Here is a 19,694-nt window from a genome sequence, read left to right as displayed (position 1 = left end):
CATTCCCCATGGAATAGATTCAAAAGGGTTGTGACTGGAGACCAGCTATCTTCAGGGTGAGAATTATCGTGCACGATTCCACAGGGTGCAATTTTATCTCCCATGTTATTCAACCTCTTTTGAAAGCTTTTTACAAGCAGGGCTTTTTTTCTGGGAAAGGAGGTGGTGGAACTCAGGACTGCACAATGACATCACTTTGGGTCAGCTGGAACAAGGGGGGAGTTTTTTAAAGTTTAAATCACCCACGGTGAAAATGGTCACATGGCCGGTGGCCCCACCCCTTGATCTCCAGACAGAGGGGAGTTTAGATTGCCCTCCGCGCCACAAGGCGCGGAGGGCAATCTAAACTCCCCTCTGTCTGGAGATCAGGGGGTGGGGCCACCGGCCATGTGACCATTTTCAAGAGGTGCCGGAACTCCGTTCCACTGCATTCCCACTGAAAAAAAGCCCTGTTTACAAGGAACCATTAGTAGCTATGGAATTGAATGTCACCAATACGTGGATGATACCTAGCTCTGTATCTTGCTATCCAAATCCCCTGGGGATGTAATAGAGGTCTTAGGCTGCTCCCTGACAGCTGAAAATGAACAAATTGAAACAGAGAAGATGGAAGCGATGCTCATAAGGAAGGTGGACATTATACTCCCTACTTTCTCTGGCGTTCAGTTGACCCTTGCAGGCCTGGTTAAGAATCAACAGCTGCCCATGCATGTACTTTCCCTGCTGTGGTCCCCACCTTAAACAATGGCGTACTTGAAAAGGTCAAACTATGCAAAACTGAATGATTCAGGAAGGCTTAATTACATAAGTAGGATTACTGCGCTGTAAAGAATTGTTCAGAGAGACGTTTTGGTAAAGGGACAAGGACTGTGGGTGGGCTTACCGAATAACTTCTTTTTCACTTAATGTCTTGTTAAATTGTTTATGCTGTTTCAGCAAAGTTTCAGCTTGATTTCTGCTGTATTCACATTTCTGCAGTCCATATCTTATAGCATTGTTTATTGCATGTCCCTGCTGTTGACTGTATTGACTTATACTGTATAATCCATCTTGAGTCTCATAAATACCATGAATGCATGCATGCATGCATGCCTCTGTCCTGCTAGCCATTTGTTGGCTGTCTTGCACACAGTGGTTCTGTGATAATAATAACATTCGAATTATATACTGCCCTTCAGAACAACTTAACACTCACTCAGAACAGTTTACAAAGTATGTTATTATTATCCCCACAACAATCACCCTGTGAGGCAGATAGGGCTGAGAGCACTCTGGAGAGCTGTGATTGACCCAAGGTCACCCAGCTGGCTTCAAGCAGAAGAGAGGGAATTAAACCTGGCTCTCCAGATTAGAGTCCTGCTGCTCTTAACCACTACATCAAACTGTCTCTTCGGGGGAAGGACAGTACTAGTCCCAATTCTACTATGTGTTGCAGAGAGGTATCTTTCATTGTTATCCTGCCCCCTCCTCCAAGGTACTCAGGGTGGCGCACACACTTTCCCCCCACTTTATCTTCCCTACCACCCCGTTAAGACATCAAGAGTGTGGCTGGCCTAAGATCATCCAATAAGTTTCATGGCAAAGAAATAATTTGAACTGGAGTCTCCCTTGTCCTAATCCAGCACTCTGCTAAACCACAATAAATACAGTCTTAATACGATGACGCTTCTGACATCTAGTACTGGCTCAACACAGCTCTTCAGCTGTAGATAGCCATCAACTATTGCATTTTCATGGCAGCACCAAGCCTTTGGCGAAAGAACCATCCATCAAAATCATGTTGCTACCCTGTTGATTGTTGTTCCAAGAGCATTTACATACCATGCTCCTCTTCAACAACTAAGTGATTAGATCAGACAGAAGAAGAAAGTTTCTGGTTTTATTTCTGGCTTTTATAGCACTTGGCACAACACAGCTAGTTATTTAATAGTTGTCATTCCTCATGTGCAAACTATTTTGCTTTCTCACTGCAAGCGTCATGGCTCCATGGCAGTAAATCCCTCTTAGACCCAAGGTCTCTTGGGAGTTCAGTGCTAGCATGGCTCTCAAGTGCCCTTTATTGCAGTTACTGTACACAAAAACAAAAGTTGCCTGCTGTTGTATATCTCTTTGGAATACCTTCAAGGTAAACTGGGAATTCAAGGACGATGAACTTCTCTCAAATCTAAAAATATTTACACAGCAGAGACTTCCAACACAGACTGCTACCATAACACATGGCGCAGCTGGCAGCCTTGCTGTGAGAGTCAACCGTGTGAGAAAATTACTAATGAGTGAGACATCGTCCCAGTATTGTTGCAGTAACATGCCATGAGCAGGACAGATAATGCACATACCACTCTCATTAGACTGCAGTGGGCAAGCATGCAACCACAGGATATTCTTGCATCAAAGCTTCAAGGGCAAAGGTAGGGGCATGCATTTGGATATACCCAAGCCGAAATTAACCCCAAAATTAGTTATTTCAGGTTGGCTTGTGGGATGTCTGAAAAGACCAGAATACTTCTGAAATTGGGGATTAACGATCGTTTATCTCTTAGATTTTCAGGAGGTGCAGGAACATGGAGGGACAGAAGGGGCGTGTCCTTAGAAAACAGCTGTTTGGTGTCACATGTGCCCTTTAAATTTTAAAGGGCAATTGTTTTCTGTGGGAAGGCCCTTCCTCCAAACTCCAGAGGCCAGGTCTAGCCCCATAGAAAATAATGGCCCTTTACAATTTAAAGGGCACCTGTGCCACCAAACAGCTGGGGAGCACTCTAAAGGGTGATAGACTCAGTCTCTAGAGGCCAAGAGTATTGCCTGTTATTTCCAATAAGCAGTAGACCTGATCACCAAAAACCCGAGGCCAGGTCTACCAAACACCTGTCCTCACCAGCTCTAAGGGGAAAATAATGACTCTTTAAATTTCAAAGGGCACGTACACCATCAAATAGCTATTTGCCAGGTGTGCCCCACCCCAACTTCTGCTGCCTGGAAGGGAGCACCAATTTTTCCTTTTAAAATTATTTTATTTATACCCCATCTTTCTCCTCAATGTGGACCCAAGGTGGCTTACATAATTCTTCTTTCTGCTATTTTATCCCCACAACAACCTTGTGAGGTAGGTTAGGTTGAGAGTGCATGACTGGCTCAAGATCACCCAGCAAGCTTCCACAGCAGAGTGGGAATTTGAATCTGGTTAGGTTCAATTTGAACCTGGAAACTTTCAGATACTGAAATTCCAGAACCAAAAACTCTGCCCTCAAAATTACAAAAATGATATCAAACCTAAAAATTCACCAAACCAAATACCATGCCCTTAAAAAAAATGCCCAACGTGAAATTAAAACAAAATTCTTTGAAGTACATACCTCTGTTAAAACAGACTGACATGAGATTATCAACCATTCATCTGGATCCTCCCTTGTTTGTTGTTTCAAATTCTTTCAATATTTTTACATTCAGACCTTCGTTTGAAGACAAGCAATAGAAAAAGGTCTAACTAGATTTTTAAAAAGCAGCAGGAAAGCTGCAACTCTCATCTTTATTGCTGCGATGCATGGACTAGACTTGTACAGGATGTAGTTAGGAGACTTTAAAGGGAAACTTCAGCATGAAATTGGTGGAATAGAATTTATCAGAATGCTTGACACTATAATGATTATGGGTTCCTTTCACATGATATGCCTTAAGTTAGATTTGTGGCAGCCATTTTGTGGCGACGCCCACCATACAATGTTAGAATTCCAAATGTGCCCACAGGCTTTAAAAGGTTGGGGACCTCTGGTATATTGTGTCTCCAGTGGACAGACGTCTTAGCAAAGCCCAGGCTAGTCAAAAGCAGGGCCTTCACATAGAAAACAACCATGCCCCAAATGTGACGCTTTGCTTCCATGAAAATGTGGTTTTGTCACTCACTGCTTTAGGGAAAAAATAAATAAAGGTGCACTCATGGATATCACTGAAGTGGTGTCTAAAGCTGCTCGTTGTACCTTGCCACTGAAAAAGCAAACCACCTCTTACAGGTGGAGGTGTGATGAGATCTTGGGAACTAGTTTACATAAATATGTACAAATAGATAAGCTAAAGTTCTAGTTCTGTTACCACCCCTTGCCCTAAAACGCCGGCTGAGCAGCTGTGATAGAATATTCGCAGGCATTCTAACAGCATTAGCAGCGTAAGCAACAGGTAGAGATCTGGGGTGGGGGGGGGAATCTTCCACTGAGGTCCCAGTCTAGAGACTGCAGAAGATACAAGCTGTTATCTAAAAGGGAATGGACAGACGAGGGACTTTAAGACATGATATTGGGACACAAGACACATGGAGCCAAAGAGGGCAGGGGCCAGGAATGAATCACATACATTGATATGAAAATGGTCTCTAGTTACCATCATTCCTTTACCAAGATCCCACATACTGTACTGTTTAAGGGCTTCCTCTTGCTTTGGAGTTCTGTCTGTGCAGAACTGGAATGGCAAGCAGGGAATTATGTCAAGCCAAGCCATGTCCTGCCAAATATATGTTAAACTATATTTCCCAACACTTAATTTCAACCTAATGAGCCAGCTGCAGAATCTGTCTCCTGAGAGTCCTCCTCACCCTCCACCCCAATCTCCTCATGCTCAAACCAACAGAGATAAACAAAGGAACAGAAAAGAAAAACTCAGAAACCTAAGGATTGTTTGGAATTTATTCCCTTTTAAATGTGAGAGGTAACATTGCACAAATAAGTATTGCTTTCACAGCAAGCAGAATTCCAAAGTTACAGAATTTAAACACGCGTGCACGCACACACCTCAACCACCACAGTCAGTGCGAAAAACAAAAGCCAAAAAAAGTAAAAGATCTCAACTTGGAGGTGTGAGGCTTTTCTGAGCACATTTCCCAATCCTCCCTGAGGTGCACACACACACAGGGGGCGGGGGTGTCTTTTCTCAAATACTACATTTCAAAACAATAGACATAAGTTAATTGTTGGGAGAGGGAAAAGACAACCCCCCACCCCATTTCTTAGAGGTTTAAGGTATTTTTACTGGCACATACAAATAACACTGCTTACAGTTTAGGAAAATGCCCAGAATAACTCACATCATCCTTCAGGAAATGCAGGTACATACAAATAACAAAGCAAATCACTATCATTTGGTAGGACAAGTCTATAAGGTTTGCAAAGATGAGAAAGGGTCAGAAAAAGGAACTGCAGTCCTCCCAACAGGAATTCATGGTGGGTTCCAAGTAACATTGCATCTCTCCTCTTCCAAAGGTATCACCGAACAGTAATTTCAAGTATTTTTCACATTTTTCAAGAATTGTTCGCATTACAGAAATGCAGAACCCATCCCTTTCTCTTGTGGATCTATTACATTCTCTTTTTATTTCGGTCTTTGAGAGTTCTTTATCATTGGGCAACCCTCCTCTGCATTAATCCCACCATAAAAACCTGGTAAGAACATTGTAGAAACGGAATATGATGGTCTAGGAACAGTCTCTCAAGGCAGCTTCCAAACTGAAACACTGGAAGACTGTAAGTACGATCCTAACCATGTCTACTTAGAAGGAAGCCCCACTATGTTCAATAGTGCTTACTCTCAGGTAAATATGCACAGGATTGCACCTTATGTTTCACAGGGGAGGGGTGCTATTTTAAATCAAATTACAGACGGTTCACTGGATGTATTTGTCACAGCAACCACAACAAGGCTTCTTGGGGAACCTTATAGATTAACAGTTGTATTGTGGCATAAATTTAACATGGACTTGAGCTCAGGTCATGATGAGGTGCATGTAGTGTGCCATCAGCAACCAGATACACATTTAAGAGCACAGAGGGGAAACAGTTGTAAACAGTGGGGGGGGGGTCAAAAGGCAAGGAGATCAGCTGAGCCCAAAATCACCATTATCCAAACAAAGAACTTTAAAGGGAGACTTCAGCATGAAAATGCTGGATTAGAACGTTTCAGAATGTTTGACACCATCTGGAACTCAATCATGTTTATGGGTTCCTTTCACATAACAGTCGCTTAGAGACATTGGTGTCTCCTATTATTATTTCTGTGAACGGTCACTGTGCTTATCTTACATATCTTGTATAATAACCAAATATTTTACATATCTGCCACCTAAGGATACATTCATTTATCTGATGAAGTCAACTCTAACCCACAATAGCTTATGCCACACAAAATTTGTTAACTGTAAAGATTCCACAAGACTTGATCTTAAATCAGTCATCCTCATTCGTGTGCATCCTTTCCAACCTTCTAGATATAGAGGGCCTTCACCCCTAATCTATTACTCTAATAGAGCTTGTATGCATTATAGTAGTCACATCTCACATGCAGACCATTAAGAAATTGGCCATAATGTACTGGAAAGTGTCACACCACATGGAACGGTTGTATCACATGGAGAGAATTTTTATGCCAGCAACAGTTGCTGGAATAAGCATGCAGCAGACATGACACAACCAATCCTTATGGCATGTCACTTACATTGGTTATATCCCCATCTAGAGCAACCATCAACCAGATGCATTTGGATAGTCTATGCTTGAAGGTATCTTAAATTTCTCTAAGGTGGTAATCCTGGTTGGATTTCACTCTGCATTTAATCAGACATTAATTATGGAATAAAAATATTCTTCCTCATGTCAAGGAGGGTTCCTTTAGAAGCATTAGGTAAAGGAACTCTTGTTTCACTCTTGGCTATTCACAATCTACAGCACCGGCTTTGGCTGCACTGCAGATCTTCCCAAGATTATTTGGCAAGGACAGAAATTCTTGATGCCTAATTTACCACTATCTCACAGTTGCAGCAGCAGATGTTACTACTACGTTTCTAAACAGAGTTAAATTTATCAAGTTTGCCTTGATTATGCAATGAAAACACCATTCATGTACAGAGCTCTAAAATCACTCACTGGCAGAAAAAAGATCTGTACCTTCTCAAAGATTTGCCCCCCTACAACCAATTCTGTGAAGTGCAGTTTACAGATGCAGAGAATGGCTGCACTTGGGCGCTAGACAGATGATCAAATTCATGCTGAATTTGAAGTGAATTGTGCATGGCTTGGGACCAACCATAGAACAGCACATTACTGGGATAATTTCTAATATGTGGGAGAATCATAAATACTAGTTCGCTGCCAGCAACTGCATTTTAAATCAGTGACAGTTTTTAAGTTTAGCACATTTTAGAATTGACTATGTTCAGGTTTGACAACATACTTATATACAAAATATACTACGGGGGAGTTACCCAAAACAAAATGCCAAACTTCTTACATTCAGACCATAACCTGCTGAGATCATTTGAAAGCATGGGTTATATAGTGTAGATTTAAAAGTACAGACTTTATAGTAGGTATGCCTCTTGGATTTATTTTCTTTTATAGAATTCCAAGAGATCCAAATTATATACTTTTACACAGCCATGCTTCACTAATTGTTCACAGGGTATTGTGTGCTAAAGCAATACCCTGACTGTAATCCATGTTATTTAGACATGTGCCTAGCGTGCTTTATTGATATGCATGCATTCTAACTACTTCCTCTTCATTCTAAGGCAACTTTGGTTCCTCCAAAGATTCACCAATATGTTTGCAGGAATCCCTTTAAATATTGCATTGTTAAAAGCTGAATTTTCTTTATGATCTTTTTAAATGTGAAAAACAAGAGACTACCAAAGGGTACAGAACTGAGGGGAAATAATCAGGTCATTCTATATGTGATTTTCATAGCTCTGAGCTAGTGTGGGGCCTACATTATGAGGTAAAATTTGTGGCTTGAGCTTTGACTGTTAGATAGGACGACAATTTTAGGTGGGTGGCTGTGTTGGTCTGCAGTAGAACAGCAAGATTTGAGTCCAGTGGCACCTTAGAGACCAACAAGCTTTTCAGGGTGTAAGCTTTTGTATGAAGAAGGAAACTCTGACCCTCAAAAGCGTACACTCTGAAAATCTTACTGTTTCCAAGGTGCCATTGGACTCAAATCCTGCTGTTAGATATGAAAATATCTCATATTCACACATTATAAAGAGTTAATCAATGAATTTTGGGGGCCAATTTCAGCTATCTAGAGAGTATGGGAATAGCTTGATCTTTTAGGATTTACTTTGAGTCTCCCCTTTGAGGAAGAGATGTAACAAAGACCATATTTTCAGATTTTTAGTACACACTGTTAGTAAGCTTAAACATCTTTATGTAAGGGCAAAATAGAAAGAGACTGTTCCAAGCCCACTAGAACAATGGAAGGACATTCAAAAAAATATTTTACAGAACAGACATTTAGAACAAAAAGCAGAAAGAACAGTATTGGAGTTTTAAAAACATGTATTTAAAAAAACTCACACATTTCAAAAATACAAGAGTCAACAACCGTTACAGAATGCAATCCTTGAAAGCTAAAAGGATCCCCCCCCCCTCCACCCTGGCCGCTGCCTTTTTATTGGCAACAGCAGCAGCAGCATTGTCACGAGGCAAATGGAGGAAGTGTTTGACACAAAATCCCCAGAAGACAGTACAAGTAGAAGCTTAATACAGAGTCGGCCAAAAGCATGCCCAAGTTCAGCACAGAGAAAGCAGGCAGAGCGTTTTGTCAACCTGACACCAGCTGAAAGGGATGCGCTTTTTACAGACAGTTTGCAAGAAGTTCATCAGGATAGCAGCAAAGTTTAAATCTAAGCACAATGCACCTTTACGTGCCACGCACACTCTCCTTGAAAACTAGACAAAGCCTTCAAGAGAAAGTGTGGCCTAACCCCCCTAATTCTGAGCAAAGCTCTGATTGTCCCTACAACTACTTAAATCTATCACAGAGTAAAACTCACTGAACACCTATTATGCAAAAGTTGCACATGCCAAACAGGCTAGTAAATATCTCACAAAAAGCACTTATTGTGTTCTCATTGTGAGTATGCAGTACTGCATATACGACAGCTTCCTTCACCGCTGTGCAAGATGGCTAACAAGAAGAAAAGGCAGGCAACATAAAACTTTCTGGTAACTAGGAAAGCACTAGCTGAAAATTTGCTCAAATCATGCCAATGGAGTAAGATTTGCGCTTTCCCATTCCATGAGCGCTAAGCCTGGAACAGGCAGATGAGCTTGAACAGAGCAGTGGGACGGTGGGGTTTCTGTTTACCGCCAGGCTGTATTTCTACGCTTTTCCAAATACCATTTAACTACATTTATACTGAAACCTCTTCTTCATTGTGGCACGTGCACAAAATTCCAATCTCTAACATGAATTTCAGTGTCTTTCACTCGGCAGTTGGCAGAGTCCTACATCGATCTGACATACATGGTAATTCAGAGTTTGCATTGGGAATTTAAATTCTTTGCAAGGTTGGCTGAACTAGTTTGAGATTATTTAAAAGACTCCAGGTACCTGATTGCTTGGGATCCTCAACACTTTAAACTGGGATCCAAGAATTTAAACATCTTCTCAACTCTGAACAGAACCATTTGCTTTAAAAAACAACAACGTATATCCTGATGCTGGCTCCTCCTGGTTACCTGAAATACTTTTTCTAGCCTTGACTTTGTTGTCTTTTATGAAGGGCAGGATTAATTCAGGAGTGAATTATTGCTCTAATCTACTTTTTCATAAACTACTCTAGCCATCTATATGAACACATACACACAAAAGTACTGGAAAAATTCACCCATACACAACACACACACACACACACACACACACACACAGAGCAGCAAAAGACATATTTTAGTCTTAACCTACCATTATAAATATATAAAGATATATCCAGTGGTCTCCTCGATAGATATCACAAATTAATTTCTATACTTTTTTTACTCTCTAGTGAATTTTGTACATTCAAGTTAGCTTTATACTTAGCCAAAAGCCATAAAATAGATGTCTATTTCCTGCCCTGACCAGCAAGGCACAGGAACCAAAAAAAGAGATGACTTACAAGAAATATAAGCCAGGTTCTACTGTTAACACTAGTAAGGCCATGCTACCCTGTAGTTAACAAGGTAATGCAGCAACAAGCAACTGAGAAATATCATATTAGAGACTAACTTTTGTTATTAAAATCAGAATGTGTTACACTAATCCTCACAACAGTAACTTCTGTGGACCTGTAACAACAGATGCAAAGGCTTAGCCCAAGCAGCATTCCACAGCCTGCACTTCTCTAAGCAACCATTTTTAACTAAGCCTGTTCCACTTCTGCTGAAATGATTCAAGGCAGTGCCAGATGACACAGGCCATCTAATTACAGCAACTTATAGCAATTAATAGGCTAAATATGAGGTGGCCTTCCTATAAGAGAACAATGGCTTCTAGTGCTGCATCAGAGATTCCTTACTTGCATGGCCAAAGGCCTTGCCTATCCCAGTAGTCCATAAAAAGCTGTGTTTCCAAGTTAGAAAGGTTTGCCCCAGAGAAAACATTTCTCAGAATGAGATCTCTCTTAAACAGCCTTCATTTTGCTGGTGGAAGTCAACATCCACATAAAGGCAGAAACTGTTCGGCACCTCTGCATGCGCTCAGTTTAAAAAAAAACTGGGAAAACCCTCTCTAAAGATCCTTCAGTTATAACCTCTCACAATATTTAGAATGATCCAAATCTTCTAAAACTCAAATGGCAGACTTTAATTTCCACACACAAGTACAAGCTGTCAGTTTTTTAAAACAAAAATTTCCAAATGAATGTGGCTCAGAAGATGCCCGAACTAGAACCATCTTCTGTCAAATTCCAATCAGTTTCAGTTGCCAGTTGGTCATGGAAACCTAAGTCAAACAAGAGTTTGTTGAACCATCTCACCCAACAAAAAAGAATTTAAAAAAATGCCCTCAGCTCTCTGCAGCTTGTTCCCAAAATTAGCGACAGGAGAAGCACATATTTTGGCTGAAAGGATACCACAACTTGCCAACACCAAGATACGGCAGCATTAAAAAGTATAGCCCCCTTAGCTATGAAAGACCCCAAAGAATCCACAGCACCACAGTTGCCAATGAGATTTTGATGTCTTGCTATTCAGATATCAAGTTAGTGAGAACCAGATAAAATAGCATTCAAGAGTTCAGGCAAACACAGGAATATAGGTAATGTATGTATTCTTCAAAACTCAACAACGTACAAGTTACATATATTTTAAATTATTTGGACACAACCCCAAAAAATCCTGGATGTCTGAGATAAAACAATCCATGTCAAAACCATTTAGAAGGGTCTCATCCCCTCAAACTACAGCACAGGTTATACATATTTTTTCACCCACATATACACACAAAACTCCCACAAGTTACAGAGCATTCACAATATTGTTACTGCTTTGTCAATATCCTAATGCTGATAAAAATTCCCCCAATATCTGCACAAGAACCTCCGATTGGACATACAGAAAAGGGACCCCAAAAGCCATCAACTGGCACATGAAAAAGGAGTCCAGGGGATTTTGGGCTATCAGATGCCCAAGTGAGGAAGCTGTGCCTTGAAGGAGTTGGCTTGCCACCCCAACTTTGTCAAAGAGGCGGAGAGAGTACTGCACCACCCTGCCAAACAAGGAAGCAGAGCTACCTGGGGTCCTCTCTGATGATGCTGAGATGGAGCTTGAACGCCCTGCACCATCAGCTGCCATGGTATCTTGCTGGGTCCCTTTGTTATCCTGGGAGGGGGAAAAAAACACAGGTGGTGAATTGCACAATTTTAAATGAGCCTATGTTTATCTTTTAAAAATCAAGGAAATACAATATTCCTAATACATCCAGAAGGGTCTAGAAGATTCTCACGAACACCCGTTCTCATTGAAAGAGAAGCTGTACGCAAGATGGGAGGAAGAAAGGGCAGGAACTTAATTTTTTGTATCCGCTCTATGCAGTTCCCCTCTAGGCTATGGATCAGGACACTTTTCCATCATGTATTGAATTCAAAAGCCAGTAGCTAATGACTCAGGCCAGAACCATGCAACTCAGGAAAATTCTTCACTATACCCCAACCTAGAACAACCCTCTTTTCCTTTCCCAATGTAAGATATTAAAGCAACCTTATCAAGTAAAACTAAGGCGGCAACTTACCTTTCCTGACAGAGGACCCACTGCAGGTCTCTTCCTCTGTGCATAACCTGAAAGTCTGTAACAGTAGTGAGGCTTGCAGTAGAATTTTCCTACAAAAAAAACAACAACAAAGAGGGAGAGTGACAGTGAAGAAATTGAAAGCTACAAAGCTTGGTAACACTGTGAAATAGCCAGAGATACTTTGCAGTCTGCACTTTCTCTCCTCTGTCACAACCAATCCTGTCCTTAAAAAGTTTCAATTCAAGTGTATTTCTTCCTTCCCGGAAAATAATGCATTTTCCATAGGGTGCCTGACAGTTATTTAACCAACACCCAATCAGCTATCAGAGGAGCCCCGGGAAACTTGTGTGGTATCCCACATTAACAAAGCAGCACTGTGTAAGGAACAAAGACTGTATCACATGAAAATCTGGCAGAAGTGCTGGTGGAAAAGGCAAGAATGAATGCAAGGAGGGAAAGGCCGAACATTAACTCTACACAGACCATTGCCTGCCAGTGTACAATGGCCATCCCCGTGTGATATCTAGTTGTATCTCTCAAATGTTACCCTAATTAACCCCATGGCACAGCAGTAAACATCCAATGAAACTAATGAAACCGGATATGGCGCAACAAGCTCCTCCAATGCTCCTTGAAGCCTTTAAACAGACTTCAGGAGAAGCTTCATGAATAGTACATTACGGTAGTCAAGATGCAAAGAGATGTTTAATGGCATTCCAATCTAGCTTTTATAATCTTGAGTCTTTCACACATGTTGAACAGAGGGGAAGACAGGGTGAAATCTGGTTGAAACCCACAAGGAAAGTCTGAAGGAGATGAAGCCCCCCCTCCACTTCTCTGTTAAAAATGAATGGAACCCACAAGTGCAACCCAGTGAACGAGTTCCACAGTCACACTGCCCAAGCTCATGATCAATTGTAGTAATAAAATGCATTTAACTCTCTAGTTGCAAAGAATCTCAGTGTGACCAGTTCCCAAAAGTGGCCTGGCAGAAGGCTTTTTGTGCTCAGAGCTGTAATTTACTCAACAGGCTTGCCCCCAAACATATCAATATTTGCATCAGTTGACAAAACAAACAGGGGCCAAACTATTAGAGAAGTCATCCAGACCAACAACTTGAATGGAAAGCTCAACTTGGAAAAACTGTGTCAAAAAGCTTATACTCCTCCTCCATAGGAGAGTTTTTGTCCCCCTCAACTACAGAAATGGATCTTATAAATGGAAATAAATTTCAAGTTGCTTTAAAATTTGAAGGCACATACTTCTTTGCTTCACTGCCATCTGTGAAGCAAAGAAGGTTGGTCCCAGGGCAATACCTACATGGGGAATTGCTGGGGACTCCATTCAGAGCTCCTTGGAGGAAGGTCATAAAACAAAAGAAACCATTTCTTGATTTGTCTGTCCTTTTGGCCTTAGAGCTTTTTTTTTGGCAGCATCATCAAACCATTGGATGCTGAACAGTTCTCACATGGATTGTCAATGGCAGTGGACTGATTTTAAATCAGAAAAAAGCTCAGTTATTTATCACCCTGCAATTATTTACAGATGTTTAGTTTTTCTTATGTTTTACACTGTGATAAGATGTCATGTTTATACTACTCTGTCTCCTATATATCCACTCAGAATGCATTTATTATTATTTTGAGTGGATCTTTCTGCAGTCCCCATAAGAGAACGAAATTTCTGACCTCCCTCACAATTCATTATAAGCAACAACCACATCTGTTCCAGTCCCTTTCACAAGGACTCACACCTGAATGATTCACAACAGGAATTACAACAGGTCTCTCTCTGCTTCAATGGCATTTCTGGCCCTTCCTCTTGTAATTTTTGGTTATACAGGTGTCTGTAAAATGATTATGCACTTCAATACATGTCAGACAGGCTAGCAAACCAGCCTGCCCACCATACATGAGGGTATTCAGCCATTGGGGGTGGTGGTGGTGGGTGGGAAGTAGATTAGAAGTAGACTAGCTGCTTTGCTGCTTCGCTGTTTCATTTCTGAGTTCCTGCTACTATCTTGGCTGTACCACATTATCAGCACAGGTGGGAGGGATGCGTCTCCTAGCAACTGACTTCAACTGGCTTTCATTCAACTGAGGGGGGAGAAGACAGGAGGTATAACCTGTTTGAAACAGTTTCACTTGGGCATTCTAGGTAATTGCTATGTACAGTGTTCTTCTAGTGGAAATCTTATAATAAAGACCTTTAACTCATGCAGCTGTGTCTGATGAAGTGGCAACTCTGAGAAAGTCTCCTAGCCAGGCCTGACATTACACATCTGAGGAAGTGAGGTTTGACCTATGAAAGCTTCAACTAGAATAAATTTTGTAAATCTTTAAGGTGTCCTTAGATTTCTGTTTTCTTTTGTCAAGAATGAATGAAAGCCTGATATTAAACACAGTCAATATTTAGGAAGGTACTGATTTGAACATTTCTTCTAGCAGAGCACTGAAAGATAATTACCTCTCCCTGTTTAAGCTTTTTTTTGTATCAGTTCTCGAGACACACAATTAGTTGCTCACCCTGCGTTTTATCGTCCTTGTGCAAACTCCCTTCATGCTTTTGTAAAAAGAACGTCATGCTCTTAAGTTTATTTGCCTTGAACCAGAGAATGTCAGCTGTTTTAACGAACTTTGTTTGAATTTTGTTATAAATAACAAAAGCTGGACAACCCAACACTGTGTGGTGATAGTGCCTTCAATTTAGTCACACTGTTCTGATGAATTACTTTTTCCTAACAGTTGTTTAGGCTATATCTGTAGATATTCGGGCAATTACCTGAGAGCCCTGACATCTCCTAGACTATGTTTGCACTTAATGGAATGACACGAAAGGCCAGCCAAAACCAAGAAAAAACAAAATTGTTACAAAACCCGACACACCTAAAGATAAATTTCTTCCTTAGTCCTTCCAAGGTCAGCAAAATGAGTACCCAGTTTCCTGGGGGTAAAGTGTAGATGACTGGGGAAGGCAACGGCAAACCACCCCGCAACAAAAAGTCTGCCAAGAAAATGTCGTGATGCGAGTCCCCCCATGGGTCAGTAATGACTCAGTGCTTGCCCAGGGGACTACCTTTACCTATCATGTAACAGTTCCCAAAGTCTGACCAGCGCTTCAACCAGCTTCAGATCATTCTAGTCTAATATTCATTGCTAATATTCATTCGGGCATCTAAAGCAGCTTATTTCTATGACAAAGGTTGAAGCTGTTTGCATCCTGTGTAAGGCAAAAGGTAACTTTCACTTACCATCCACCAGGTCATACGCGTACGATGATAAACGTAGGGTGGTAGCACAGTATTCGCATTTGAAGCAGCTGCGGTGGAAGAACTTGCCTTCAGCGCTCAGCCTTTCCATCACATAGACACGCTTATGGCAGAAGTAGCAGACATCGCTGCCTCCCAAGTTTGGGGGGAATTCTTTCTTTAAGGAACCCTACAGCAGAAGGGAAGACCTTAGAGTTACTAGTTCACTCTGACTGCCATGGCAGCATCACCTGTTTACATTAGGATAATTCTGAAACCTGCGGGGGGCAACTGATGACGCTCCAGTCAAAAGCATGTATGCCAAACACGCATCTATGGATCATTCACAAAGGCTCTGAAATGGGGAGAAAAGGTCAGGCAGGAAGATCGCGCCATAAACTGTAGCTTTCAACCACCTGAAAATAAGGTGTCTGAGAGCATAGATTGAAGGTGATGTAAATTATATAAGTCATTTTCTTTCAGTCCTCATACCCACCCCCATACCTGTAAGTTGGGAACGACAACTTACCTCACAAGACTGTTGGGAGGATGAGGTAAGAACTGTAAAGCAACTTTGTTCGCTAAAGATTCACAGAAAGGATTACAGAAAGGGAAGTGATAGTAAACCTCCACCCAGGTCCAGGGTATAAAACCACCACTGAAGCTATGCCTTGAATAACCAATTCTGAAATGAATTTACTTCCAAAGACACCACCTCATTCTGAGGGGGTAGAGTCCTCCCCGTGGAATCTTGTACCTCATATTCACTGGCAGCTTTATAAATCAAGACATTTTCAGAGTTACTAAATTCAGATGGAAGTTGCAGGCAAAGAAGTGCTTGTCTATAAGCTACCGTTAACAAAATACCAAGGGGAAACTAAAGACGTCATATTAGTACAGTGGATCTAAGGGAGAGCCATCTAATTTCTAATCACAAATACGCATCGCCTTCTGTACATCATTCTCTTACCAGTTCCTTCTTGCCTAGAAGAGTTTTAGGCTGGTCTTTTCTCTGAAGCTGATTGGCTATCTGCTCAGCCAATGAGCTCACGCCGCCTGTGTACATCTTTATATACTTCTACCAGATCAGGGTAATGGGATGGGTGGAGGAGGAACAGGAAAAATGAAGGAAGAGAGAAACAATTTAAATGCATGATGAAAACTAGGAAAGAAAAACGGCTAAAAGGTGCAGAGCGGGCTCAAACCATGCCAAGACCGTGGACAATGCAAGCATGGGTGGTTAACAAGTGATGTCAGCAATCACTGGCATGGCAGCATTAAATGTAAACGTTAACTAAAAGAGTCTGCCATCACTCACACTGATAAACAAGGGAAAGGGGTATGAGAGAAACACTCTGAGAAGTGGGAGGTAAAAGGTCAAGATGCACCATTTCTCAAGACAGCCTCCCGCAACCCTGTTTTCTTCTCCAGATCAGCAACTGAGAGCCCAACAAGAACCTCTTGCAGAGGTGGGGTGGGAGGCAAATCTGGCTCAGGAGCTGAACTGCTGACTTTCTCACACTAAGAATTCCAGAGTGACATGGCACAGGGAGATATTTGAACACAGACACACTGGCTTAGAAAGATACGAATATGCTTGGATATCATAAGCATTTGTTTCCCTCTGGAGCAATCCTACAGTCTGGAGAGACTGAAGATGCCTTGGAAGAAACAGGACAGAAATATAGGAAAGAGGTACTTCACTTGGCCTAAAGTAGCCCACATTTACATCCATGCTGAAGAATAACTAACGATCATCCCTCAGAGGGCCATCAAGATGCTACGAAGTTCTCTGCCTTAAGCACTATTCAAACATCACAAAACGAAGTATTAGGGAGGGATACACACAAGTGGTCCAGCTACTGAGTAGGAACACTCCTGCTTAGCCGGTACCCCCCCCCCCCTTCTCCAAAGCATGTGAGAGGAGAAGGAAAGTAGAAGGAGGAAGGCTGTAAGGCCAGGCCACTATGAAGAAAAAAGAACCCCAAACTGACAAAGAGGGCAGAAGAACCTTTCAGCAACGGACGCTCAGCCTATTATCGTAAGTGAATCTACTTTGTACAAAAGAGCACCAGGACAAGAGCAACAAGCTTTCCTACTCAGCTTCCAATCACCCAAAAGGAATGGGAACGAGTCAGTAGTTGCTGCTCTGCTAGATCAGAGATCCATCTTTTCCAGCACCTTTCAATACACACCTACACTGACATGGCACTCTTCTTCGCAGGTCCTGCTTCATGTATTCCCTCCCCCACACCTTCAGAGGTAAGATGGGTAGTGAAAAAGGATAGGGCCTTCTTAGTAGTAGCACCCCTGCTGCAGAATTCCTTTGCCCTCTCCCTTCACCTGGACGTGTCACTGAACCTCTTCCAATGCCAGGTTAAGACTTCTTTAAAAAAAATCGGCACACTTGAGGGAAATTGTCATAATTGTTCCCATCATATGTCCAAAGTTTTATTGGCTGGTTTTTCTTGGTTTTACTATCTCTGCTGATTTTAATTGGTTGGAGTTAGGCTTCAGGGTTAATTTGGGCATTCGTTATGGTATGCATGGCAATTTTTTTTTACTGTACACTAGGTGTGAATATAGAAAGGTATGAATATTGTATCAATTTTTAAATAAATAAACACAACACTGTTTCCAAACGTGACCAAAGAGATCATTCTGGAAAACCCGCAAGCAGGGCAAGGAGGGAGCAGTTCTCTCCTGCTGCTCCCCTCCTACCCCGCGACTAGTATTGGGAGACATCCAGCCGTGGATCATAGAAAATCCATTTCACCAGCATGAGTAAGCCATTGACTGCCAATCAATCTTACTGCCAATCAATCTTGTACTGCCAATCAATCTTATTAGACAGCCCCAGATTTTACTGGGGCTTAATTGTACTGCCAATCAATCTTATTAGACAGCCCCAGATTTTAGTAGGGTAAGTAAATGGACACAGCTGGCACATATGTGTGTATGTATGTATATATTTGAAATAAATTGTTTCAAATAACTTTCTCTACAATATTCATAATTGTACAAGCATCTATTGTGTCTCCTCTTAGTAATGTGAAACGAGTTGTTTTGTCACAGAAAGTATCATATTGTGCTTAAACTGAATTTCATTTGCAACTGTACGGCCTGTTCACCCAGTCTGGAGAGGTTCCGGAACATTCAGTCCACTTAGATTTTCATCTCCCACTTTATATCCTCCACCAATCTGGGAATAAATTAAACCGTATCGGTCTCAGTACAAATCCCTGTAACTTCATTCCCTTCCATTTGGACATCCATACAACTCCTTCCCTCTGCTTCCTTTTCTCTGGCCTGTTACCAGCCCACAAGAAGACACATCCTCTATTCCACAGCCAATCAGTTTATTCAAGACTTTTGGCAAGCAGTTTCAAAGCATTTTGGAAATACAAATTATTTCTACTGGATTACTCTAATCACTCAAAGGAATCTCAAAGGTAGATATCACTTCTCTTTGCGGGAAATATGTTTATCAGGGGCAGACTGGTAAACTGGTGGGCTGTTCAACAGGGAGTGTGGGTGCATAGTGATGCAGGGGCCGCCTGGCTCAGACCCTTCAGCAGTAACAACAACTGGAATCATCTCATCAACTGCTAACTCCCCCACTACCACCAATTTACAGGAGAAAGCAGTGGGTGAGCTAATGTCCATTCTAGGTGCCACGTAAGTAGCCCTGCAGCACTGACTTGCAGTGTTGTTCAGTTTGGCTTGCCTTGGGGCAATTTTAACTTCCCAGTCCCCTCTTGATACTTGTTCTTCTGTATGTATAATAGTTCTAGCGCTAATTTTCATTAGTTTACCTGGGAGAGGTGTTGGACTAATGAGACTGTGATTATTACACGAGAGCCAGTTTGGTGCAGTGGTTAAGAGCATGGGACTCTAGTCTGGAGAACTGGGTTTGATTCACCACTCCTCCACTTGAAGCCAGCTGGGTGACCTTGGGTCAGTCACAGCTTCTAGGAGCTCTCTCAGCCCCACCCACCTCACAAGGTGTTAGTTGTAGGGATAATAACAGTAAACTTTAAACCACTCTGAACGGGCATTAAGTTGTCCTGAAGGTTGGTATATAAATCGAATGTTATTATTGTTGTTGTTGTTGTTTTCCAGATGCCCTCCACCAAAACATGTGTTATAAAAGCCTGTGTTTCTTCTCCAACTTCTGCTAAAAAGACCAAGGCAATGAATCCACTTAGTTTCTCTACAATCTTCTTGTCTTCTTCCAGAAACCCTTTTGCTTCTTGCCATCTAACTGACCTCTCTGGCTGGTATCCTAACGAAACTGTTATTGCTTGGCTTTGCTATTTTTAGCAGTGTGCTCTGCAAATGCATTTCGACTTGTCCTTCCCAGTTTATATTACTTTGCAAAAATTTGTGCTCCTTTTTAATTATTTTGTTAAGTTCTTTTATTGCA

At 41.6% G+C, this 19,694-nt stretch overlaps 1 protein-coding gene across 2 annotated transcripts in view; it reads right to left on the bottom strand.

Moving 5' to 3' along the window:
* Window positions 1-19,694, bottom strand: part of MICAL3 (microtubule associated monooxygenase, calponin and LIM domain containing 3) — a 231,435-nt gene that overhangs the window by 86,892 nt on the left and 124,849 nt on the right. The window contains exons 22-25 of one of the 2 annotated variants that reach the window (XM_054987717.1): window positions 16,239-16,346; window positions 15,272-15,458; window positions 12,022-12,110; window positions 11,525-11,612 (exon numbers count right to left, since the gene is read on the bottom strand). In XM_054987717.1, coding sequence (XP_054843692.1) covers window positions 11,525-11,612; window positions 12,022-12,110; window positions 15,272-15,458; window positions 16,239-16,346 — 472 coding nt within the window. The remainder of the gene's footprint in view (window positions 1-11,524; window positions 11,613-12,021; window positions 12,111-15,271; window positions 15,459-16,238; window positions 16,347-19,694) is intronic. The other variant, XM_054987716.1, reaches the window with a different exon arrangement.

This window comes from Eublepharis macularius, chromosome 9, assembly GCF_028583425.1.
Source record: "Eublepharis macularius isolate TG4126 chromosome 9, MPM_Emac_v1.0, whole genome shotgun sequence".
Classification (NCBI taxonomy): Eukaryota; Metazoa; Chordata; class Lepidosauria; order Squamata; family Eublepharidae; genus Eublepharis; species Eublepharis macularius.
The sequence above is the reverse complement of the archived record's forward strand: the minus strand, read 5'-3'. Positions and strand labels throughout refer to the sequence as shown.